This window comes from Mchenga conophoros, linkage group LG18, assembly GCF_057382185.1.
Source record: "Mchenga conophoros isolate Kocher_MC1m ecotype Shallow Benthic linkage group LG18, M_conophoros_male_GT1.1, whole genome shotgun sequence".
NCBI lineage: Eukaryota > Metazoa > Chordata > Actinopteri > Cichliformes > Cichlidae > Mchenga > Mchenga conophoros.
This window is the reverse complement of record NC_140543.1, coordinates 26,141,373-26,168,510: the sequence shown is the minus strand read 5'-3', so window position 1 is coordinate 26,168,510 and position 27,138 is coordinate 26,141,373. Positions and strand designations below refer to the sequence as shown.

General features: G+C 42.0%; 1 protein-coding gene across 1 annotated transcript; it reads right to left on the bottom strand.

Annotated features, from left to right (window-relative positions):
* Positions 1-1,978: 1,978 nt before the first annotated feature.
* Positions 1,979-27,118, bottom strand: LOC146553968 (uncharacterized). The gene is made up of 6 exons (XM_085253220.1): positions 27,008-27,118; positions 25,038-25,142; positions 18,390-18,986; positions 17,772-18,038; positions 2,123-2,246; positions 1,979-2,040 (listed from the first exon to the last, which is right to left on the bottom strand). The coding sequence occupies exons 2-6, from the start codon at positions 25,053-25,055 to the stop codon at positions 1,979-1,981; spliced, it is 1,068 nt and encodes a 355-aa protein (XP_085109346.1). The 5' UTR covers positions 25,056-25,142; positions 27,008-27,118.
* Between the last annotated feature and the right edge of the window lie 20 nt (positions 27,119-27,138).

Below are 27,138 nucleotides of genomic sequence, written 5' to 3'. Positions count from 1 at the left end.
TGTAATACAATGAGGAGGGTTTTTAAGGCTTTTTCTGCAACTGATACCGAGTACACCATTTAAATATTCCAGCTGTTATCCTCTCTAGTTTTTCCTTCATGACCTCAGACTGCATTTTAATATTGCCGTATCTGATGTTTTCTTTAAAATGCAAACAAATCCAAATCATGTGCTGTTCTCTTGTCAGCAGACAGGAAACAAATGAAGTAAGCCTCTCCTGGGACACTATTTGAGCACAAAAGTAATTCTGACTTGCATTCAAGTCAGTTTTGTTTGTAGTGACTGTTTTGTTTATAATGAAGTTATGTTTTCTCCGTAAAATTTGGACAAATAGCATTTCATTCTGAAGTCAGAGCTCTTTGAAAAAGGCCTGGACATCCAACCCGCCTGTCAAGAGTTCCAGACGTTTGACAGTCCAGAGGAAAGACAGAAAGCAGCCAGTATTTACCGAATTCGTCCAGGCTGAGTCACCTAAATCAATAAAAACCGTGTTCATGAAAAGCCTGGAAAGCAAGCGTGAGCACTACCCTGTATAATCTGCACGTACAACAACCGCAACACCTAGAAATTGAAACTGCAATCACAGTGTAGGTGGCTGGATGCTATACATTATCTTCTGCATGAGGGAACACTATGTTCAGATATATTATCCGTGTGTTATTGCTATCCAATTTTTGTGATTTGGATTTCTAGTCAATGGAAGCCATTAGTCATTGCTTCCTTCTTCCTGTGGCACATGAGATAATCACAGCCCACTAGAGAATGCTACTTTCTCATGTTTCATTCAATCTAAGCAATACAAAGACCTTTTTGATGCAGCCTCTAAACAGAGAGGCTCTGGAAAGCACTGCGAGGCCTTGAGGATAAAGAGCACTGGAAACATAATACAACATGATTCCGGCCCATCTAGTCTGCAGAGTGACCTCTGTGTCTGGCACAAACTGACATCATTTGTGTTGTTGACAGTGGAAAGTGTTGCACAGACAGACTGGGGAAGTGTTGCTGATGGGCACCATGCAGACACTTCCCCTTCTCTCAAAATATCCCAACAGACTGATGGCCGTGCCACTGAAACTTCCACACTACAGGGAGTACCATCTGGTGCACAGATAACACTTGGATGGAACTAAAAGTAAAACTCTGCTTTTCAATAATGTGATGCTTCTGGGTGAGATAGCCATTGTTTCAAGTGTGAAATTCAATATTTATTGATCGATACAAGTGAAATGTAGATGGCCAGAGGGCTGTTGCATGTATTCTTGCACAATCTTCTCATGTGTGCATCATAAAGCATTGCGATCCCCGAGAGTTTATTGTGATAGCGATATATTTAAATTGTTCAAGCGTTGCAAAAACGGAACAAAAACCCCCATCTGTGTTTTCATGGGTGTAAAAAGTGCATCACGTCTCTTTGCAGTTGGTGTGCTACTGCCACACAGTGGCGACTTGAAAGACGTGCAGGCAAAATTTAAATTTGAGCCACTGAAAAACACCAAAAATGATGCAGCGAAGAGTAAACATTAAATTAATCTTTATGTTTAAACTGTAAATGATTATATATCATCAACCAGATCAGCAATTTTGTTATAAAAAATGTGCCTCCTTCCATGCGGTGTCCAGTTGGTTGCAATTCAATTAATTTTGGAAATGATGATTAGAATTTGTCCATCAGCAGAATAAGTTGTCAGGAAATCATTAAAGTGCATAAAGGGCCAGTTGAAACACTTGTTGGAGGATGTGGAAGAATCCAACTGCATGTGATAACCAGTGATGGGAGACAACAGGAACGTTTATGTCAGGCGCAGTGGCCCGTGGACATGGGATGGACTCAAGTGCAGATTCAAAACCGGAGGCCAGGGGTGAGGTGTAACGAAAAGAGATTTATTTTTACAATGCTCAGAGGCTAACAGAAAGTGCAGACTGAATCAATGAACATAAACTAGGTGTCTGAGGCGAGAGAAAAATACTGTGGTGATAACTAGATGGCAGGGATAACTGGGTGCAGGTACTGGGCAGGGGAAACTGTGGCGGGCCAGGGCACTGAAACAGAGGACAGAGCAGTCAGGGGAATCCCACAGAGGTTTGCGAGTGAATCCAAGGATAGTACACTGAGCTGTCTTACAAGCTTGCAGGTGGGGGTTGCGTGGAGGGGGGAGGCAGGAGAGGTCCAGGCGGGTGCTGCATGCAATGCAGGGAGGCAGGCAGCAACTGGTATCCAGGAGAGCTTGGTAGGTGGGTTTCAGAGGCTGACGAGAAAAAACAGAGATTCGGTTAACACACACGATTAGTCACCAAGGAACGGACGTGAGGCCGAGAACTGACTAAAGTTGGCAGATAATCTGGCGAAGACCAGTTGAGTGCGCCGGTCATAAATACTGCTGGTACGATTGCCATCAGGTGAGGAGCAACAAAGACTCCACCCAGTGGGGAGGAGCTGATGCTGTGGAAAACCACCCAGACCACGACAGTTTAGGTATCTAGGCAAACATCTGTCAAGAAAAACACAATTAGTGTGCCAAGTGGTGGGAGGTATTCTATCTTGTTATTTCTATAGTACACAACTACTGTACTGTGCAAAAGTCCTGGGCCACCCCTCATTTATATTTTGCTTTCAAGGTGTTAGGTTTTCTGAAGGTCTTTTGTTGTGGATTTTCGGATGACATGTATACCTATATACACTATATATCTATCTGGACTGAACAGATAGATATATAGGGGCGATCGTGGCTCAGGGGGTTGGGAAGCGCATCTGTAACCGGAAGGTCGCCGGTTTGATCCCTGGTCGTTGTGCCCTTGGGCAAGACACTTTACCCTACTGCCTACTGGTGTTGGCCAGAGGGGCCAAGGGCGCGATATGGCAGCCTCACTTCTGTCAGTCTGCCCCAGGGCAGCTGTGGCTACAACCATAGCTTGCCTCCACCAGTGTATGAATGCAAGAGTGAATGAATCGTGGCATTGTAAAGCGCTTTGGGTGCCTTGAAAAGCGCTATATAAATCCAATCCATCATTATTATACTGTAATGTTTGCATAGACTCTTAAGCACAAGACATTTTGCCCTCACCATAGTTTATTGAGGTGGTACAGTAATAGGGAGGTTAATGCCAGGGAGAGTCCTCCTGAACAATTCACTCTCCAGCTCCAGTAACTAGCTCTCCCTTAAGGATCATTGGTATCATAGACAGGAGGAGTAACACTCTAAATATGTTAAGTTTGAAGAGCTCGCTGCTTGTTCTTGTTCTTTTTTTTGGCAGCCATTTTCTGTTGTGGGGAGGGTTTGGGGAGGGTAAGGGTCACTGCTTTGAACCTCATACACTGTTCTTTTTTTTAACCTGTTCTGAACTAATTTCCACCCACTGTAAAGTTATTCTGTTCTTATCATCTAAGGCCAGTGTGCATAGTTTCTTTGCTCTACAAATCAGATGAGTCTGCAATTGAACTTTCTAAGCTGGAATGTTAAAGGTCTAAATCATCCAGTCAAGAGACGGAGGGTTTTGTCACATGTTAAACACCGTAACACTGACGTGGCTTTCCTGCAGGAGACCCACGTCAGGGCCTCTGATAATGTCCGTCTCTTCTCCCGTTGGAGGGGCCAGTGTTTTCACTCACTTTTCCAAGCTAGGGCACGTGGGGTCTCTATATTGGTCAGGCAGAACATTCCCTTTGAGGCCCACAATGTCATAGCAGACAAATATGGTAGATATGTCATAGTCATAGTCCTCAACATGAAGAAGAAGGCTTTCAGGAGCAAAGTGAAGGAGGAGATGAAAGCAGCACAGCGGGAGGTGAAACGCTGCCTGAGGGAAGCAAAGGACACCTACAGGAGGAAGGTGGAGCAGAAGTTGGAGAGGAACAATATGAGGGAGGTCTGGAATGGTGTGAAAACCATCACAGGCCACAACACCAAGAAAAGCACAGTGGGGGGGACTGTGGAGAAGGCAAACGAACTCAACAACTTCTTCAACAGGTTTGACCAGCCCACAACCCCCCCACCCTCACCCTCACCTTCACTACAGAGTCCTCTCCCCACTCTCCTGCCTCCCTCGCTTCCCCCCCTTCCTGACACCATGACACTCCCCTCCTCCAATCCCTCTCTCAGCAGCAAGACATCTCCCCCCCTCCCCTCCTCCCAAACACCTCCCAGTGTCACAGTGGATCAGGTCAGGAGGCAACTGAGGAAGCTTCGCCCCAGAAAGGCAGCAGGCCCAGACAAGGTGTGTCCTAGGATGCTTAAGACGTGTGCTGCTGAACTTGGGGAGCCGCTACAACGAGTCTTCAACCTCAGTCTGCGACTGGGGAGAGTGCCCGCCCTATGGAAGACATCCTGCATCGTCCCGGTCCCCAAAAAGAACCGGCCCAATGAGCTGAATGACTTCCGACCGGTGGCACTGACGTCACATCTTATGAAGACTCTAGTGCGGCTCTTCCTCAACCTCCTCCGACCACAGGTACAACATGCCCAGGACCCACTACAGTTTGCATACAAGGCGGGTGTCGGAGTGGAGGATGCCATCCTGTACCTCCTACACAGAGCCCACTCACACCTGGATGGGGGAAAAGGCACGGTCAGGATCCTGTTTCTTGACTTTTCCAGTGCCTTTAATACCATCCGGCCCTGTATGCTTCAGGAAAAACTGAACAGGATGGAGGTGGACCCCTGCCTGGTGGCTTGGATCTCCGACTACCTCACCGACAGACCACAGTACGTCAGGCTGAAGGACATCACGTCTGACACTGTGGTCAGCAGCACAGGAGCACCACAGGGAACTGTGCTGTCCCCTCTTCTCTTCACCCTGTACACCTCTGACTTCTGCTACAACTCTGAATTATGCCACATTCAGAAGTTTGCAGATGACACGGCCATCATGGGGTGTATCTGGGATGATCAGGAAGAGGAGTACAGAAGTCTGGTGAGGAACTTTGTCGCATGGAGTCACACAAACCACCTGCAACTCAACACCTCAAAGACTAAGGAACTGGTTGTGGACTTCGGGAGGTCCAGAGAAGGTCCACTGCCGGTTCAGATACAGGGGGAGGAGGTGGAGGTGGTCAACAAGTACAAGTACCTCGGGCTGTGGGTGGACAATAAACTGGACTGGTCATGCAACACAGAGCACCTGTATAAAAAAGCCCAAAGCCGACTGTACTTCCTCAGGAGGCTGAGGTCTTTTAACATCTGCAGGAAGCTCCTGAGGATGTTTTACCAGTCGGTGGTTTCTGGAGTACTTTTCTATGCTGTGGTGTGCTGGGGGAGCAACACAGCAAAGAGGGACTCATCCAGGCTGGAGAAACTGATCAGGAAGGCTAGCTCTGTGGTCGGCATGAAGCTGGACACTCTGGTGACAGTGGCAGAGAAAAGGACATTAAAGAAACTGATGGACATTATGAACAATGCTGGGCATCCTCTGCACACGGCCATAAACAATCAGAAGAGTCTGTTCAGTGACAGGTTGCTTCTCCCCAAGACAAGAACTAACAGACTTAAAAACTCCTTTGTCCCACACGCCATCAGACTGTTTAACTCCTCTCTGGAGGCGAGAGGGAGGGGAGACAGGAGGACAAAGGAGGGGGGAACAACTAAGCTGTAGTGCCTCTTCACCTCACTGTACAATACCTTGTGCAATACTTTTTGTAAATAGTCAACAGTGCAATAGACTCAATACTTGAAATGTGCAATTCACTTGTATTTTTATTTTTTATTCCTATTTATTCTATTTATCCCCTTTGTATATTTTATTTATATTTGTCTCTGTATTTATATATGTGTGTGTGTGTGTGTGTGTATATATATATATATAACAATTCTGTAACTGTAACTTCGGTCGTTGCTGTGCTTTTTTTGGAAGTCGAATTTCCCAGAGGAACCCACCCGAGGGATTAATAAAGTTCTATCTTATCTTATCTTATCTTGTCAGTGGGAAACTGTATAACAGTCTTGTTGCTCTAGTAAATGTGTATGCTCCTAATACAGATGACGAGAATTTCTTTAAACAACTATTCTCCTCTTTGCCCGACTTAAATGTCTACTCTCTTTTTCTGGGGGGTGATTTTAACTGCTGGTTAGACCCAGCCCTGGATCGCTCATCCACTAAGAGCAATGTTTTAAGCAAATCTGCATCTGTCATTCATGCCTTTCTATCAGAATATGGAATGTGTGATGTTTGGCGTACTCTAAATCCTCATAAAAGAGATTACTCCTATTTTTCACATGTGCACCATACATATTCAAGAATTGATTACTTTATCATTGACACTAATTGTCTGCAGCAGGTCCACTCCTGTGCCTACCATAGCATAGTTATTTCAGATCACGCCCCCTCTTACTTTGTCTCTGTCTCTTCCACATCCTCCTGTTAAAGCTGCACAATGGCGTTTCAACTCGACCCTCCTGTCGGATGAAAATTTTGTAAAGTTTATCCAGGATGAGATACGCTTTTACTTTGCCACCAACTCTTCCCCAGAGACTTCCAGCCTTGTCGTATGGGATGCCTTTAAGGCGTATATCAGAGGCCAGATTATTGCTTATTCGGCAAGAATTAAAAAACAGTCCACCCATGAAAGGAACAAGTTAATGCAACAGATTAAGGAGACTGATGAACAGTATGCTCTCAAACAGAGTCATGAAATATTTAAAAAGCGTGTAGAACTTAAAACAAGACTTGACCTACTCACAACGTACTCGACTGAACGTTTACTCTTACATGACAAATCCAAATTTTATATGCATGGTGACAAACCTGATAAATTACTGGCGAGCCTTCTAAAAGGTTCTCGGGGAAGGCAAAGTATTCTTAAAATTCGACAACAAATTCAAATTCAAATTCAAATTTTATTTGTCACACACACACAACCATACACAGTATGACATGGGGGTGAAATGCTTGTAGCTGTACAATGCCCGACCATTAAATGACAGAAGAAAAGTTTTACAATATTTACAATTTACTACAAAAATTTACAAATTAACTTAGGAATTTACAGTAAAAATGTGCAAATAGCAGAAGAGATTATAAAGATAAGGATTGTAAATTATAGGAATTATAGGATTATAGGAAATGTGTGGTGGTGCGTGTGGTGACGTGTGTGAGAGTCCAGTCTTATAGTGACGTGTTTGGGAGAGTCCAGTCCTACACCTGGTTCAGGGCCCGAATAGCCTGGGGGAAGAAGCTCCTCCTCATTCTCTCTGTTTTGGCCTTAAGGGAGCGGAAGCGCTTCCCAGACCTCAACAGTGAGAAGAGTCCATTGTTGGGATGGGAGAGGTCCATCATAATCTTCCTAGCTTTGGACTTGCACCGCTTGGTGTAGATGGACAGCAGGTCAGGGAGCTCTGATTGAATGATGCGTTCTGCCGAGCGCACCACCCTTTGCAGATCTCGTCTGTCCTGCTTGGTGCTGTTCCCAAACCAGGTGCAGATGTTTGACGTCAGGACGCTCTCGATGGTGCAGGAGTAGAAGTTCTTGAGCACAAGATGGCAACATAGTCACAGATCATGAAAAAATCAATGAAGTGTTCAGGGATTTTTACTCACAGCTTTACACCTCAGAGTCCCAAACTGACTGTAATGCAATTAATGAGTTTTTAGCTAAACTTAACATTCCTGAAATTCCAACAGAACTTAAAACAAGGCTGGATGAACCCATCTCCCAGTTAGAAGTTTCCTTGGCTATAGCTTCGATGCATTCTGGTAAGTGTCCAGGTCCGGATGGCTTTCCGTCAGAATTTTTCAAACACTTCTCTTCATTACTGTCCACGCAGCTTAGTGCAACCCTCACGGACTGCAAGGAACAAGGATCTCTTCCTCGATCATTCTATGAAGCCTGTATTACACTTATTAAAAAGAAAGGAAAAGATCCGTTGGAATGTGCCTCCTATAGACCCATTTCTCTACTGAACACAGACGCTAAAATATTAGCCAAGATACTTGCCCGTAGACTAGAAATAGTTCTTCCAAAAATTATTTCGAAAGACCAGACAGGCTTCATTAAAGGTCGTCATTCATATTTTAACATAAGGAGGCTATTTAACATAGTCTACTCCAGCTCTACAGACTCTGATGAATGTGTGGTCTCGCTTGACGCTGAAAAGGCCTTTGATCGAGTTGAGTTTGATTATCTCTTTGCAGTCCTTGATAGATTTGGCTTTGGAGCGAAATTTACTTCATGGATCAAATTACTCTATTCTCAACCATCTGCTACAATACGAACTAACCTCCAATTGTCAAAACCCTTCAAACTTCACAGAGGCACACGCCAGGGATGTCCTCTCAGCCCCCTGCTTTTTGATCTGGCCATAGAACCCCTTGCCATTGCGTTCCGCAGTTGCAAAGAGGTACACGGCATTTGGAGAAACAATACAGAACATAAGGTCTCGCTCTATGCAGATGATCTCCTGCTCTTTATTTCTAAGCCCTTAGCCTCACTACCATCTGCATTGAATCTGCTTAGTCAATTTGGTCAGATTTCAGGGTATAAACTGAACCTTAATAAAAGTGAGCTCTTCCCGCTAAGTAGCAAAGCCAGTATGTTAGACTTCACCTGCTTGCCCTTCAGAGTTGAAAGGACAAAAATTACATATTTGGGAATCACAGTGACAAAAAAACATAAAAACCTTTTCACAGAAAATGTGAGTGCATTGCTGAACCAAGTGAAGCGGTCCCTTACCCACTGGACACCACTCTCTATGTCTCTGGTAGGACGTATCAATTCAATTAAAATGACCATTCTACCCAAATTTCTATACCTTTTCCAGGCCATACCCATTTTCATTCCCAACACTTTTTTCAATAAGCTGGACTCTGTCATCTCATCTTATCTATGGCAGGGTAAACGCCCAAGGCTCAATAAGATGCATCTTCAAAAATCTAAAATTGAGGGTGGGTTTGCACTTCCCAACTTTCGTTTTTATTATTGGGCTGCTAACATACGATGTTTGGTGTTTTGGTATTTTTACCATAATCGGAGTGGTTGTCCTGACTGGGTCACTATGGAATTGCATAGTGACAACAGTATATCCTTACTAGCTGCACTTTGTTCTCCACTCCCATCCTCTTCATTCAACTTCATTCCCAACCCTGTAGTGGTGCACTCATTAAAAATATGGGGCCAGTTTAGGAAATATTTTAAACTTTGTGACTTCTCCCTCCTCAGCCCCATTGCATCTAACCATTTCTTTAAACCTTCTACCCAGGACGGTGGGTTTGCGGAGTGGCACAGAAGTGGAATAACTTGCTTTAAGGACCTATTCATAGCCAACAAACTAGCATCATTTGAACAACTTGCTAATAAATATATTCTTCCACCATCACACTTTTTCAGATACTTGCAAGTCAGGCACTTTATTTGTTCCCAGATTTCAGGCTCAAGCCCTCCACCAGAGCCTACACTACTAGAAACTATTCTACAACTCAATCCAACCAATAGAGGGCTGATTTCCTTGCTTTACAATAAAATGTTAAATTTGACACATACCTCTTCATCCAAGCTCAAGACACTGTGGGAAGAAGACTTAAACATGACAACCTCTGATGAAACATGGGCCTCTATACTCAAACATGTCAACACTACATCACTATGTGCCCGCCATTGTTTAATCCAGTTCAAAGTGGTGCATAGAGCCCATTTCTCAAAATCCATATTATCCCGTATCTACCCTGAAATCACTCCATACTGTGACAGATGCAAAACTGCTGAAGCCTCACTGGTCCACATGTACTGGTCTTGTCCCAATCTCACTCAGTTCTGGTCAGAGGTTTTTCGTACCCTGTCCAGAATTCTCAGTGTGACGCTGGCCCCCGGCCCCCTTCTTGCTCTGTTTGGCATCAGTGGGAATGAGGTGCTTCTACCGGCCTCTAAAAAACAGGCATTATCATTCTGTTCCCTGTTGGCCAGAAGGGCAATCCTACTGAGGTGGCGGGACGCTGCCCCTCCCACTCACAAACAGTGGTTATATGACCTCATGGCCTGTCTAAAACTGGAAAAGATAAGACACTCACTTCAGAACTCCACTGGGAAATTTCAAGACATGTGGGGACCCTTCCTTGATGCTTTTCAAAATCTATAAGAATTTTTCAGCGAACTCTCTTAAGTCAGGTGTGGAAATACAGTGTGCGGGTGCAGGCAGTGACCTGGGTGGGAATGAATGGGATTGTTTTGCAGGGATTATGTTACTTTGGGATATATTATACATTTGTTTATATTCTTTTTTTTTCTCTTTCTTTCCCTTTTTTCTTTTTCTTTTTTTTTCTTTTATTTCACAGCCGAAGATACATTTTTGGACTCATTTCACAGCTTAAATGTACTACTTAACCTTAATGTACAGACCACCTGGGTCTGGGTGCAGTTCCCCCCTCCAGGGGCAAGGGTACCTAGACCCGGTTCGTAGAGTACGCTTGGGGAGTGTGATCGTGTGTACAGCGTCTCTTTATGTCTGTCTCCACGTTGGTTGAGTGTGGAGTAAGTGCATATGAGAGCATGAGGGTGGGAATGGATGTTTGTGTCTATATGTCAGGTTGGGTATCAGACGCCACCTCTCTGGGGACATCTCAGGCCCTCCAAGGTTTGGAGGCCTATCTCCACCCACCACCACTTCCCCTGCCAGTGGCGGACTCCCTCAGGTGTCAGTGCGTTGGTGGTTCTTTGTGTCTGGGGGTGGGCGTCCGGGTACACACCGGCTCACTCCTTGGCGGCCGCTTATCGGGGCCTGGAGCCTGGGGCTCGCTCGGGCCACTTCGGAGGTGGGGTGCCCCCGGCCTCTCGGCCTGGGGCTCGGTCACTCAGGCACAGCTGGCTGCCGGCAGAGCTCACGGGCGCGTCACTGCAACTCCCCCTGGCTTCTGCTCCGTGGCTGCTGAGTGAGCCCTCATCTGGGACTCTCCTCAGCTCTTACTGGGACAGTGGCACGGCTGCCCCTCTGTTGGTCTTCCTTGGTCTGTTGTGTTCTGGGGGCCTCTGGATGTCTGGAGTTTTGTTCTCCTCCATACCTGCTTCATGCCCTGGTGGACGGGGCTGTGGCCCCCCCACACCCTCTAGCAGATCGTTACATGGAGAAACCTTTGGAATACAAGCGCGCTGATCCACACAGGTATGCACACAGGTGTACACACGGATATTCACAGACGCGGACTACAGCTTTCTTGGCTGCTGCCTCAAAGCACATTGTGCGCTGTCTATCTTGCGTGCTGCACAATATCGTTTATTATTTAGTATCTACTGCTAGCTAGTTTATTGTGATGGTGCCGTTTTTTTTATTATGTTGCTCTTTGTTGTTTGCTTTCTCTTCTGGTTTTTTTCTCCATACAGGTGACCCAGGTGTTTTTTTGTTTTGTTTTTTTTTGTTTTTTTTCTTTCTTCCCCCCCTTCTCACCGTCTCTTCTCCCCTTTGGTTTTCTTTCTCTCCCTCTCTTTCTTTCATTCTTTCTCCCTGTCCTATCCCCCAGTCATGTCTGTCCCGTTTGTAGCAACTGTAAATAAAATAAATTCATAATTATAATAAAGGTCAATCAAATGGACCAATATCGCAAGGCCATGATGATCCACTTGGTAAAATAAATCCGCTTGGCATCTTTCTTGGCCTTAAGACAACAATTCTGATGGCTATAGATCCAAACGGACACAAAAAAAAAAAACCCTTAATGTACAGATCATCTGTAATCCTTCTCTTTTCTTTCTGTCTATATGTATAATATATATGTTGATGTTTATGTGTACAAAAGGAAACCTCTTAATAAAAAAGACATTGTTTAAAAAAAAAGTGGGATACTTAGATGCCGGTTAAGTGGAGCTTCCTGTTAAGCTGCGGGAAGCGCTTATAAATTAACATAAGACTTAGAAATCGGGCCGCTGTCCTGGACAGAGAACGGTCAATTGAACAGCAAGGTGGGCAAACCTGGGCTTAGAGGCTTTTAAATCTGTCGAAAAGGTAGGATGACCGATATCGGAGGCAGAGGAAGTGACGTTGAAAATGTTTGCTTTCTCTTTGATCTTTTAGTAGAATAAGCGGTTATAATGCACACTTTCTTACACATACTGAAAAAGTGCTCATGAAGAGATGATCTGTTGTGAAAGGTGACTTAGAGTGCAGTAAAAGGTCAATGCATGCACGCTTATGGTCACAGATATTACGTAGATTTATTTCTAGGGTAGAGGTGAAACATTTTGCTTTGTCTTTGCTTAGCAAGTAGTGATGCAGAAGGTGTTAAAGATATTCATGCCATGAATAAGTCGACAGGAAACATATGGAGAGTGAGACACCTACAGTGGGGCAAAAAAGTATTTAGTCAGCCACCGATTGTGCAAGTTCCCCCACCTAAAATGATGACAGAGGTCAGTAATTTGCACCAGAGGTACACTTCAACTGTGAGAGACAGAATGTGAAAAAAAAATCCATGAATCCACATGGTAGGATTTGTAAAGAATTTATTCGTAAATCAGGGTGGAAAATAAGTATTTGGTCAATAACAAAAATACAACTCAATACTTTGTAACATAACCTTTGTTGGCAATAACAGAGGTCAAACGTTTACTATAGGTCTTTACCAGGTTTGCACACACAGTAGCTGGTATTTTGGCCCATTCCTCCATGCAGATCTTCTCGAGAGCAGTGATGTTTTGGGGCTGTCGCCGAGCAACACGGACTTTCAACTCCCGCCACAGATTTTCTATGGGGTTGAGGTCTGGAGACTGGCTAGGCCACTCCAGGACTTTCAAATGCTTCTTACGGAGCCACTCCTTTGTTGCCCGGGCGGTGTGTTTTGGATCATTTTCATGTTGGAAGACCCAGCCTCGTTTCATCTTCAAAGTTCTCACTGATGGAAGGAGGTTTTGGCTCAAAATCTCACGATACATGGCCCCATTCATTCTGTCCTTAACACGGATCAGTCGTCCTGTCCCCTTGGCAGAAAAACAGCCCCATAGCATGATGTTTCCACCCCCATGCTTCACAGTAGGTATGGTGTTCTTGGGATGCAACTCAGTATTCTTCTTCCTCCAAACACGACGAGTGGAGTTTATACCAAAAAGTTCTACTTTGGTTTCATCTGACCACATGACATTCTCCCAATCCTCTGCTGTATCATCCATGTGCTCTCTGGCAAACTTCAGACGGGCCTGGACATGCACTGGCTTCAGCAGCGGAACACGTCTGGCACTGCAGGATTTGATTCCCTGCCGTTGTAGTGTGTTACTGATGGTGACCTTTGTTACTTTGGTCCCACCTCTCTGCAGGTCATTCACCAGGTCCCCCCGTGTGGTTCTGGGATCTTTGCTCACCGTTCTCATGATCATTTTGACCCCACGGGATGAGATCTTGCGTGGAGCCCCAGATCGAGGGAGATTATCAGTGGTCTTGTATGTCTTCCATTTTCTGATGATTGCTCCCACAGTTGATTTTTTCACACCAAGCTGCTTGCCTATTGTAGATTCACTCTTCCCAGTCTGGTGCAGGTCTACAATACTTTTCCTGGTGTCCTTCGAAAGCTCTTTGGTCTTGGCCATGGCGGAGTTTGGAGTCTGACTGTTTGGGGCTGTGGACAGGTGTCTTTTATACAGATGATGAGTTCAAACAGGTGCCATTCATACAGGTAACGAGTGGGGGACAGAAAAGCTTCTTACAGAAGACGTTACAGGTCTGTGAGAGCCAGAGATTTTCCATGTTTGAGGTGACCAAATACTTATTTTCCACCCTGATTTACGAATAAATTCTTTACAAATCCTACCATGTGAATTCATGGATTTTTTTTTCACATTCTGTCTCTCACAGTTGAAGTGTACCTCTGGTGCAAATTACTGACCTCTGTCATCATTTTAGGTGGGGGAACTTGCACAATCGGTGGCTGACTAAATACTTTTTTGCCCCACTGTATATAGGGCAAAATGTGGTTGAGCTTGTAACTGAATGTGTGCCTGCAAAAGTAACAGTGTTGTACAAGATGTGCTCGAGATGATCAGATAAGAGAAGAAGAGAGCGAGCAACAGGAAACAGCTGGAGGGAAGACGGTGAAAGCGGCTCTTTAAGTGTGTTAAAGGTTGTCAAAAATATCGCTTACACAAATAAATAAAATTGAAGATTAAATACATAAAGGATAGAACCCAGAACATGATAAGTTGAACCAACTTTGAATAATTAAGAGAACAATTGATGAATACATTAGATTACTGAGGCGTAGCAGGGGGAGGAGGTTTTTTTTATACTTTACAGCAGCGGTCCCCAACCTTTTTTGCGCCACGGAACAATATTTTCACGGACCGGCCTTTAAGGTGTTGCGGATAAATTCAACAAAATAAAACTAGTACCGATACCGAAAAAAAGAAGATTTATTCATAACACACGTGAAAAGACCCAGGAAAACCGAGTTAACGATAAAAACACTAACAAAATAACACTGAAAACCGATAAAAACCCTGAAAACCATACATTTCACACCTGAGCCTCAACTCTCGTGGCCCGGTACCAAACGACTCACGGACCGGTACCGGTCATGTTAAAAGAATGTTGGAAATTTGATCAGAATACGGTGAAAATGAGAGAAACAGACATTTTTCTCAGATCATTGTGTTAAATTGTCAAAATCGCCGTGTTCTCTTTAAGACTATCAGCTCTACTCTAAACAACCCTGAAAGCCTCTGCTGACACATGTCATCAGTTCCTTTCTTTCTTTGTAAACAAGGTCGAGTCTGTCAGGTCAGCAATAGTACTTCCTACAGATGACCCATCAGTGTTTATTCCATGACTGTAAACATGTTTCCATTCGTCACTTCAGTCTTTACTCTGAAATACAGGAAATGACATCATGGCTCAAAATCTTTGTCGTTCAAACAATTCTTTATTTAACATTTTTTTAACTTTATTTAACAAAATACATTCAATAAAAACTTCAACTGAAACTGATTTTTAATCCAACCACTGAAAAAAAAGGTAACGACTGAACACAAACACTACAGAAGAACAATTTATAAAGATTAACATTGAACTATAGGAACAGTTTGATTCACAGCCTCATTAGAACTTTAACTTAAACTTAAGGAGAGCCGACCTGAGCTCTGTGGAGCCTGATCTCCAGGGTTTTAAGTTGGACTCTGAAACCAGAAGAGGATGTTTCTCTCTCTTCAGATTCGCTGTCGTCCTGTGATGGGAACGGTTTCAGCCCTGCGTGATCGCGCTGGAGAGGAAATGGCGTGTCACAAATCTAGAGGATCATCATTTAGCCTGGAGAAATAGTTTGCTGCTTTATAAGAAAGCCCTCCGCAAAGCCAGAACATCTTACTATTCATCACTGATTGAAGAAAATAAGAACAACCCTAGGTTTCTCTTCAGCACTGTAGCCAGGCTGACAAAAAGTCAGAGCTCTTTTGAGCCAACCATCCCTTTAACGTTAACTAGTAATGACTTCATGAACTTCTTCACAAATAAAATTTTTATCATTAGAGAAAAAATTTCCAATAATCATCCCACAGATGTAATATTATCTACAGCTACTCTTAGTACCATTGATATTAAGTTAGACTCTTTTTCTCCAATTGATCTTTCTGAGTTAACTTCAATAATTACTTCCTCCAAACCATCAACGTGTCTTTTAGACCCCATTCCTACAAAACTGCTCAAAGAAGTCCTGCCATTAATTAATTCTTCGATCTTAAATATGATCAACCTATCTCTAATAATCGGCTATGTACCACAGGCCTTCAAGCTGGCTGTAGTTAAACCTTTACTCAAAAAGCCATCTCTAGACCCAGCAGTCTTAGCTAATTATAGGCCAATCTCCAACCTTCCTTTCATATCAAAAATCCTTGAAAGAGTAGTTGTCAAACAGCTAACAGATCATCTGCAGAGGAATGGTTTATTTGAAGAGTTTCAGTCAGGTTTCAGAGCTCAGCACAGCACAGAAACAGCTTTAGTGAAGGTTACAAATGATCTTCTTATGGCCTCTGACAGTGGACTCATCTCTGTGCTTGTCCTGCTAGACCTCAGTGCAGCGTTCGATACTGTTGATCATAATATCCTATTAGAGCGATTAGAACATGCTGTAGGTATTACAAGTACTGCGCTGCAGTGGTTTGTATCATATCTATCTAATAGACTCCAATTCGTGCATGTAAATGGAGAGTCCTCTTCACACACTGAGGTTAATTATGGAGTTCCACAGGGTTCAGTGCTAGGACCAATTCTGTTTACATTATACATGCTTCCCTTAGGCAGTATCATTAGAAGACATAGCATACATTTTCACTGCTATGCAGATGACACCCAGCTCTATCTGTCCATGAAGCCAGATAACACACACCAATTAGTTAAACTGCAGGAATGTCTTAAAGACATAAAGACCTGGATGGCCGCTAACTTTCTGCTTCTTAATTCAGATAAAACTGAGGTTATTGTACTCGGCCCTGAAAATCTTAGAAATATGGTATCTAATCAGATTCTTACTCTGGATGGCATTACCTTGGCCTCCAGTAACGCGGTGAGGAACCTTGGAGTCATTTTTGACCAGGACATGTCCTTCAACGCACATATTAAACAAATATGTAAGACTGCTTTCTTCCATTTGCGCAACATCTCTAAAATTAGAAATATCCTGTCTCAGAGTGACGCTGAAAAACTAGTTCATGCATTTATTACTTCCAGGCTGGACTACTGTAATTCATTATTATCAGGATGTCCAAAAAACTCACTGAAAAGCCTTCAGCTAATCCAAAATGCTGCAGCAAGAGTCCTGACAGGGACTAGAAAGAGAGAGCATATTTCTCCTGTTTTGGCTTCCCTTCATTGGCTTCCTGTTAAATCCAGAATTGAATTCAAAATCCTGCTCCTCACATACAAGGTCTTAAATAATCAGGCCCCATCTTATCTTAATGACCTTGTAGTACCATATCACCCTATTAGAGCGCTCCGCTCTCGCTCTGCAGGCCTACTTGTTGTTCCTAGAGTATTTAAAAGTAGAATGGGAGGGAGAGCCTTCAGTTTTCAGGCCCCTCTTCTGTGGAACCAGCTTCCAGTTTGGATTCGGGAGACAGACACTATCTCTACTTTTAAGATTAGGCTTAAAACTTTCCTTTTTTCTAAAGCATATAGTTAGGGCTGGACCAGGTGACCCTGAATCCTCCCTTTGTTATGCTGCAATAGATGTAGGCTGCCGGGGGATTCCCATGATGCATTGAGTTTTTCCTTTCCAGTCACCTTTCTCACTCACTATGTATTAATAGACCTCTCTGCATTGAATCATATCTGTTATTAACCTCTGTCTCTCTTCCACAGCATGTCTTTATCCTGTCTTCCTTCTCTCACCCCAACCGGTCGCAGCAGATGGCCGCCCCTCCCTGAGCCTGGTTCTGCCGGAGGTTTCTTCCTGTTAAAAGGGAGTTTTTCCTTCCCACTGTCGCCAAAGTGCTTGCTCATAGGGGGTCATATGATTGTTGGGTTTTTCCTCTGTATCTATGAAGCGCCTTGAGGCGACTTTTGTTGTGATTTGGCGCTATATAAATAAAATTGAATTGAAATTGAATTGAATTGATGTTTGCACAGAGCAGATGATGAAGTGAATGTTTTGGCACAGTGGTAACAGTGAAACAGTTTATTAGTAACGTGGGATCGTTTGTGTGCAGAGTATGAACTGAGATTACTGAAGCTCTTGTCACACTGCTCACAGCTGTAGTTTCCTTCCATGTGTGTACGTTCATGGTTGCTACGATGACCTGACTGTGAGAAGCTTTTGTCACAGTGTCTGCACTTGTATGGTTTCTCTCCTGTGTGGACTCGTTTGTGTGTTTTAAGCTGACTTGCAGTGGTGAAGGATGACCCACACTGATCACAGAGGTGCTTTTTGACCCCACTGTGAAAGAGTTCATGTTGTTTTAACTCAGCTGATGTGGGGAAGCTTCTCCCACATTCTTTGCAGTATTTCAGTTTGTCTCCAGTGTGTTTACGTTGATGTATTTTTAGGCTGGCTTGCTGACTGAAAGTTTTTCCACAGATGTCACAACGAAAGTCTTTCCCACCACCACAGCGATGACAGGGTTGAGAAGTGGATCCATCTGTGTCGCTCTGCTTCTAAACAAAGACACAAAGACCGTGTAAGTCAGTCCTTCAACACTTTTATCCTGAAAGTCGCCTGAAATAAAGAGCATCTCTGCAGACGTCCAATTACATTTTACTGTTTCGATTAACACACTCAGTTTACTGGGCTACAATAACTACAATACTACCACCATAATACTACAGCAATACTTATTTAATATTACAGTAACATCTGACTTACACTTAAATGAAATGAAAACCTGAATAATGGCTCAGAGCTACTCTTCGGTGCAGCAGAAGTGCTAACATGCTAACACAATTTAATGAGCAGACTTGTTCCAAACAGTCAGACTGAACTTACAAGAATAAAATAAAAATACAAACCTCACAGTAACTGCACTTGTAGAGTCTCTTTCTGGTGTGGATCTGTTGGTGTTGTCTCAGGTACTGTGGAGTTTTAAAAGTCTTCTCACACAGGTCACATTGATAAGGTCTCTCCTCAGTGTGGGTAAACATGTGGCGTTGTAACTGTGTGTCTGTTGTAAAGTATTTGCCACACTGATCACACCAGTACACATCTTCTCCGGTGTGAATGCGTAGGTGTATATTTCGGTACCCTAGCTGGCTGAACGTTTTTCCACAGATGTCACAGCTGTATGCCTTAATTCCAGAGTGGGTAACTAGATGTCTCTGTAAGTGGCTACTGTGAATAAAAGCTCTGCCACACTGATCACAGCTGTAAGCTTTAACTCCACTGTGGATGACTTGGTGTGTTTTCAGGGAATTCTTCCAGGAAAACGACTTTCCACACAAGTCACAGCTGAACGGTCTCTCTCCAGTGTGGATGAGCTGATGTTGTTTTAGTTTAAACTTCCAGGTAAAATCCTTCCCACACTCGTCACAGGTGTTTTTTTTCTCTCTCTTTCTTCTGTGAGGTTTGTCGGCCTCCTGAGAGCGCTGACTTCTCGGTCCATGTTGGTCCTGCAGTGACAGAGATACAAACAGAGGCAGTGAGTGAAATGCAGTCATTAAACAAACTGAAGCTTCAAACTCCCTCCATTAACACTAGTTTTAAACCTGAAGGTGGAGTGTGGCACCAAACACCTTAAAGGTCTCTTATCCCCACCTACTGGTAGTAGTAACACATTACATCCAACCTGCTGTTAAAGATAATTAATCATTGTTCAAACACTCTAAAATCATGCCCATCCCTCCTGCTTGTACACAAATATTAATGCTAACACACTCAGAATAGTAATAAATGTTTACCAGGTCTGTACTTTTTTATATTTCCTGTTTGTTTCCTATTATATATTTCTATAATTGTATAATTTATTCGATAATAATAAATCATATGTAACAGTTACTAGCTTGGTTCAGTGAAGGATGATGTCAGAGTCTGACTGTAACCTGACGTTTTTTTTTTACTTTTACTCGCTACATTAAAAAAAAAAAAAAATCTGTATTTTCTACTCCTTACATTTTCAACACAGGCTTGTTACTTTTGGTTTAAGTCATTTGAGGGGAGTTATTTCATCACTGCGGGCTTCAAAGATCAAATTGATTTGAGCCTAAACAGTAACACATGAAATCCAATCCTGCATCATACACCAGGCTGTGTGGTAAAGTCCTATAAATGGAGCATGTAACGATCACTGTAACACAAACCGTAAATCTTATCTGAGTTTAAAGGTTTAAATCACCGTCAATTTCATCCTTCTATGATTCAGAGTTTGGTGACATCCTTATCATACAGAGTTCCGTTGGCTGAGTTGGGAAAAAGTTCTCAATAGAGTTTTTGAGCTCAGCAAGGAAATCTGTCAGTTCATGGTGTGAGATTATTATATTATCTTATGCCACGTTATACCCCTAATTAAAGATAGTGAAATTATTATGTAGTTTTAGTTTGCATTATTCTCCTGACTTTGAAGAAGGTGACAACTATTACAGTTATTAAACTGATTTGTATTACATTAGACTGCTGATTTATTGTGAATGAGTGATATTGTTTTATGATGCATTATACTGCTGAGGTATAAGAAATACTGTTTTCAGAGAGTCATGGCCTTATTTGTCTGATTAGAAGAGAACAGAGCATACCGGAGAGGTTTTCTGCCCCATCTCATCAGGAGGAGATAAAACAGGGAGCCAAGGCCATCACTTAGGCGCCGTAAGAGAGAAAGAATGTGAATGTTTAGGTTTTATGACTAGGTGGAGGGGGGCTGAAGCTATAAGAATGTGAGAAACACTCAGACGCTTCAAGATCAGGCGGACACCCTCCCGCGCTCATCTCCCCTCCGGATGGTTTATGCTCAAAAGTGTTGAATTGTATGGAATAAAAGATTGTTGATTGAGCATTTATACACCGAGTATTGTCCTTCCTTCAGCCCAAAGATCAAAAGAATTGGGAGATTTAACAATGGACATGGCATGTATGATGCAGTGAAGGCATTTCAAGTGAAGCTGTCACAAATGCACCAGTGCAACCTGTCTCACTTTCCCTGTTGCCAAGTAATGTTGAACCAAGTCGGCGCACTTTGCTGATAAACTGAGCGCACTGAGTTCGCGGCGCTTTGGTGACTGTGAAGCACAAAAAGAGAATTTCAAGCTTCTTCTTTACGTGGAAACTGCACCTGTGCAGATTCAGATGGAGCTGCAGTGTAATGATAGACTCAAGGCAAAGTACGACACTGAATGGCCTGCACAGTTTATTAGTTCCATTCCTGCAGCAATGCCCCAGCTCCGTCTACATGCAGCTCCAACCTTGTGTATGTTTTCATTTATTTTTTCTGGGGTTTTTGCAGCATGTTCATATTTCTAACTTGCATAATTTTGACAGGATATATTTTTATGAAGATCAAAACATTTAAAGTTAAAGTTGATTTTTTAAGTTTATTTATTCTGGAATAAAATTCCTGTCTGTTTTTATTCATATTTCTGTTTAAAAAACATGGTTTTAGTGTGTTCAATAAATGTTTATCTTGTTTGGCACGCAACCTAAAGTGTGCCTTGAGTTTTGCTCCCTGTGCAGTTGAGTTTGACACCCCTGGTGTAGAGGATGGAAATCAGCCAGGACAACTCATGAAACATCTGCAGACATCTGGTTGAATTCAGTTGTGTACATCCACAGAGAGCAGCAGGTCAGCTGATCACAGCCTGTACATTAAGAACATCGACTGGAGCTCTCAATAGAAATGATTGTGAGCTGTGACTCTTTTCCCCACACTGAGCCACTACAGCTGATTTTAGGGTTGAATCCTGCTGAATCCCACTTTAACCTCTTCCCTGCCCATTTTCCTCTTTAGAGGCAAAGTCACCCTCTACAATGTAGGCATTGTATTATTACATGAATATTACATTACATTAATATAGCACAAGGTTCAGTTAGTTTTGCATAATATATATATCAGTACTTCATCTTTTACCCCTTTAAGACCTACCATAGAACCAAGAGCTTATGTTTATATTTTTACTAGAGATGGCACGATACCACTTTTTTATGTCCGATACCATAAATTTGGATATCTGCCGATACCTATATGAATCCGTATTTTTTAATCAACAGAACTGTTTTTTTTTTTAATATCTTGCTGTTTTTGTATAAGTTCATACTCAAGTTAAAAAACAAAACACTAAAGCTATTCTGTTATACCTGTATGCAAAAAATACACAGCACCCAAATATTTCATAGTTCAGTAATAGTGATCAATCTAATACACTTAATCCTACTCCATCCTCCCTATTCTGGTATTTTAAGGAGTAAGTAACCTAAATAATAGGGCTCTAAAACTCCCAGCAAAAAAAAAAATAGATAGGGAATCACCCACCCTCCACTTCATGATGCTTAATCAACATAATCAACTTTAATTTGATGCAGTGTGAAAAAAGATTCACAGAAATCAATTATTTTTCAAGAATAATTAAATAGATTCAACATCTTTCTTCAACAGAATTGCAGACTGCACAGATGGTACCTTCCCAAAGGAAAAAGTAGTAAAGCTTACTAGGGTATATTAGGCTTAGTTACTATATACAGTCATGGACTTCTATACATTTTACATCAGATTAAAACTTTGGGTGTAAGATTCAGATAATTATTTATTAAAATCTAGACATTTTAAATGAGAATAAGAAAGAAAAGGATGTCTTTGTGCCCCCTTTTCCCTGTTAATGCCCTATCGGCCACCCTGGCTAAACTTTGCTAGATCCGCCCCTGCACAGTTACCAGCCGTCAGCTAGAAAAGGATCCTGGTGTAGAAAGTAATATTAAATAAATTCTAACAACAGCTTATCAAGGTTAAACGTGCTGCTGTTGTTCAGCTGCTGGTTTCCTCTTTCTGGCGCGAAGTGGGCAATAAACAAACAAGAGAGACGGACTCGCAACAGAAAAGCCGATCAGCTGATCATGATTTCATGACTGAAGTAGCAGCAGGAGAGGGAGGGGGAGAGAAGAGGCAGTCGCTCCATATATGTTCCATCGCAGGAATGCTTTACAAACATTCAGAGACGAACTTACACACTTGCTTTACTTCTCTCTGGGATAACTTCCTCGGAGATGAAATGCCGGATTGGTAGCGAGGCTACAAATACACACAGCCGCTCTATCACGTGAGCACACTGCTCCGACGTGCTACGGTTATGAGCCGAGTTACGCCATGTCGCAAGTTTTGTGAGGTGCTTTTTTGAAATTTAATGGATCGGATTACATTTTTTATTTCTCTCCGATATCAGATCCAGTAATTTAGGTCAGTATCGAACCGATACGATACGTGATATCGGATCGGTCCATCTCTAATTTTTACATGCCCTTAATGCAGGGCTCTAGAGTGCGACCAATTTGGTCGCAAATGCGACCAAATTTTTCAGTGGTGCGACTAAAAAATATATTTGCTTGCACCTGTGCGACCAAATGTTCGGGTAGCAAAAAAAAAAAAAAAAAAAAATCTGCAACCTTCCCTGTGGTCAACAACAGACACACATTATGCCCCTATCGTGGACTAAACCAATCAGAGATAGTAAGGGGCGGGACCTCTCTGATTGGCCGTGGTCCAGTTGAAAGTGCAGGTGGAAGTGGGAGGTGAGTAGCTTGAATAAAGCGATATCAATTCATTAAATCCTGAATCGACTTTTAAATATAACTGTGTTTTGCCAGAAACGCCAGATTCTCAGATTAAAGCTCACAAAACCATTTCAACAACAACCAAACAGCAAATGAGAGCAGGTACACGGACTCCACACAAAGACGTAAACACAGAGCCAACGCATCAGAATCAGCTTTGTCTTTCTCGGCTTTCTCAGCTTAGCGATCCTGATGCGTCCGGTCCACGCTGTGATTACGTCTTTTTGCGCTGATTCTGAGCTGCAGGTTTTGTCTCTCCAACCAAAATTCACTGAGCCAGCAGCAAAAGAAGCAGCAAACTGCGCTTCACATTTGATCAATGTCGTCATGAATTTTGCTGTTTTGCTTCCACGACTATTAAAATCACACTTCATGCACAGCTAGCTCTCTCTCTCTCTCTCTGTACTTCAAGAACAGTTTCCCGTCTCCAATCTCTGTTTTCTGTATTATTCATTCGCTTATTACCCACCAGTCTACCGCTGTTTACGGCGCTGTGGCTGCTGTCTTTTTCTATTCTTTTTTTCACTTAAATGACATCGGACAAGAAAGCCTATTTTTTCTGTTGTTCAATACTGAAGAAATTTAAACTTTATATGCAGAACATTGTAGAATATTTTGAAGGTTATCTGCTATAAAAAGCCAGACAAGGAAAATCTCCTTCATGTTTTTCTGTGTTTTATTCTCAGTTACTTTCACACAAAGGCATCTGCTGTGATGTTCACAATTCTGAAGAAGTCAGTACTGATAAATGATCAGAATTATAATATTTCTGACTGTCTGAGGCTAAGTTGAATCGAATCGGGACTTTGAAAACCGGAATCGAATGGATTATAGAAATCAGTGATGATACCCAGCCCTAGTGAGCAGCCTAGGCACGACAGAAGTGGATGTAGCTGTAATAGGAAAAGAACTATTGCTAACTTTTCTGTTAAGTTAAGGCCTGATCCTTCTGAAATTCATAGCCAGTGCTCTGACACGGTGTCATCAATCTTTGAATGCTGAAAAAGCACAGTGTATCCAGAAAAACACATTATATTATATAAATTATTATAAAATTTGTGTGCGCCTAACTTTTGTGCTGGTACACCTAACTTTTTAAAGTTAGGCGTACCGGCAAAAAGTTAGTCTAGAGCCCTGCCTTAATGCCATTTTGGGGAGCATTTCAAGTTGCTATACATCAATATGACCATTATATCCCAAATGTTAATAATATCTATGCATTAAGTCCATAGTAACTACATAAAGTGCAAAAAAACTGCAATAAAATACAAAAAAATTTAAATTGTTTTTGTTTTGTTTTTTACACATATTTGTAGTTAGAAAATTGTATCCCTCAAAACTGTAAATTTAAAAAAGTTGCACATTGTTTCCAACCACAGGAAATTTGTTTTTGAGCATTTTTGAGGAAAAACAAAAATAAATATTATAATGCAAATTTGCAAACAAACAGCATGTGCATCAAAATAAACTATTACCAACAGTGCAGTTTGAGTTCTAAGCATCCCAGAAACAATACAGAAAAGAATAAAGTCAAACATGACTTTTAAAAACACCAGTATAGGTGTCGCTGAAGGCAGGTTTTGGCAGGTAAAGTCGGACATGTGATAGTTCGCGCTGGCATCTATTCCAACATAGGAAGTGCTATGAACAGCAAAGCGTGTTTCTGGTATATTATGTTTTTTTGCTGCAAGTGCTTTTTATGCAATTTCTGCAAATACATATGTGGAAGGAAACGTGACCTAGGGCAAGCTGATGGCATAAGATGTAAGTACAACTATTCCTAAATAAAATAATTGTGTTAGCTTAAGTGCAGTTCTACCGGGATTTTAAAATTGTTACGCAAAACGGAGCATTCCTGCTCCAATAGGCCTTAAAGGGTTAATGGAGTATTTCTTAACACTAGTATCTGTCACCTTCTTTGTCGAACTCATTGTTTTCTCTGCAGTGGCTGAGCTGAGTCCAAGTAGCGTAAATGTTCCCCTGCTGCTCCGTCAGACTCTTCTCCTCCTGCTGATCAGCTGGGACACAAAACAGAACTTTGTTAGGCTCCACACTGCACTGAAGAGTCAAAGTGTCTCATATGTTCATCTGAGAGCACAAACAACAAATTTTAGCTTCCCTGGGTGAGCAACTTGTTTAAAACATACACAAAAGGTTTGAGCACCGATACCAAATTCAGCAGTATGGCACACCAGTACCAGGAGAGCAATTCCTCTTTAAAAAAAGCCCTGGCAAAGAACAAAAACAGAACAATCGATGGACCTGCATAAACGAGTACAGTGTTTCCCAACCACTGTGCCGCGGCATATATACGTGTGCCGTGAGAACTGATCAGGTGTGCCGTGGAAGATTATCCTATCTGAGTGGGTGTAGAAATCTGAGCCATGATCTGAGTAACCCTCATCACTCAGTCACACTCCGATTCTCTACTTATATCAAGTCCATTGCACTACTTTCAAGCATTCTGCAACCTGTCCTCTAATTTATTCTTACTGTCTTACTATTTATATTGTTTTCCATGCACAGTTGGTGTGGAGCACCCACAATTTAGTTGAATATGTACAAAGACAATAAAAGACTATTCTATTCTATTTTAAAAAACTCTGCAGTACTTTTAAAACACAGATCCCCTCTTGGGGTTCGAGGCTGTATTTGTTTTAAAAATGAATCTCTGGTATCTCTGGCCTATCATTATTATTTTGCTAACAGTTAATCAGGCTCATTTACTGAATACTGATCAGAATTTATCAAATTATCTTTGAAATGATTCTAACAACAGGCCTCTCAGAGTGAGGCCAGTTTTTACAATCACATGCCCTGTGGGCTGACACAACTTTGCTGATAAGACAAAGGCAGCTGTGTTTTAGTCTGGAATACATTTATTTTTTACCTTTCTTTTAAATTGATTTCATTATAGCACTTTTACCGCCAACATATTTGGATTTTTTGGCGCTGGAATTGACCTTATATTGATGATGGCTGGCGTTAGCTAGCTAGCTAGCTAGCTTGGATAGCACGCTGCATTCAAAAACTATGCAGGTGCCACACAGTGACAGAGATGCTAACTAGCGCTTAGTAACAGACTAATAAAATAATAGAAACTCTGATTACACTTAGCTAATTTAAAAGCTTTCTTCTAATAATAACACTGTTTTCTTCTCTGTGTTTCATTAGCATTTGTTAATATTTTCTTGTAAATTAGTTTATAGCAGCTTGACTTGATGTAGAGGCTTTTTCTTTCAACTGGTTCACAAATAACTGACAACAGAGACCGAGGAGAGCAACAGAAAACTTCACTCAGGAGCTAAATTCAAGATTGACTGAATTCAGATCAAAGTTACCTTAGTGCTTCACTTTAGATGAGGAAGAAAAATAAACTAAAACACAAACGCAATGAAGCGGGAACTTCGCGGCTTCTTCTTCTTTGGGGTTTTTCTTTGGCGGTTAGAGCTTTAAGGTGCATTACCGCCACCTGCTGGACTAGATGGTTCTTAAACTAAAACTAGACATTTAAAAGTATTTTAATAAACAATAAAAACAAAGACAAAATGTTTCAGTGTGTTATATTCATGAACATAAACATCAGATGGCTTCAGCTTACGCTTACCCCCATTTATTTAAGAGATTTTGCTCTCTGCAGGCGAGGATTTTTTGTTTAGAGGATCTTTGTAAGCCTGTATTTACTTTAAAAGAAGGGAAGCACTTCTTCATTCTACAGAAAAGGTGACACATTACAGATGAGTTCATAAAAAGTGTCTCTGTCACTCTTTCAAGGCTCTGTCATATGGAAGAAATATAGTATCATCAGAATTCAAGTATTTTTAGACATTGAATTTATGACACTGAATTTTTATCCTCCAAATTTCCCTGCAAAAATATTCACCTGCAAAAATTCACCTGCAAAAATTCACCTGAAAAAAATTCACCTGCAAAAATTCACCTGAAAAAAATTCACCTGCAAAAATTCACCTGCAAAAATTCAACTGCAAAAGTGATGAACTTTAATGACCCAAG

Bases quoted from the DNA above. Each gene is read 5' to 3' on its own strand.
- LOC146553968 (XM_085253220.1), bottom strand. The intron at 18,039-18,389 runs GTTTGTATTTTT...GTCTTTGTTTAG, and splicing joins ACAAGTGCAGTTACTGTGAG to AAGCAGAGCGACACAGATGG. The intron at 2,247-17,771 runs GCAAGTCAGCTT...TTTTCTCGTCAG, and splicing joins GTGGGTCATCCTTCACCACT to CCTCTGAAACCCACCTACCA.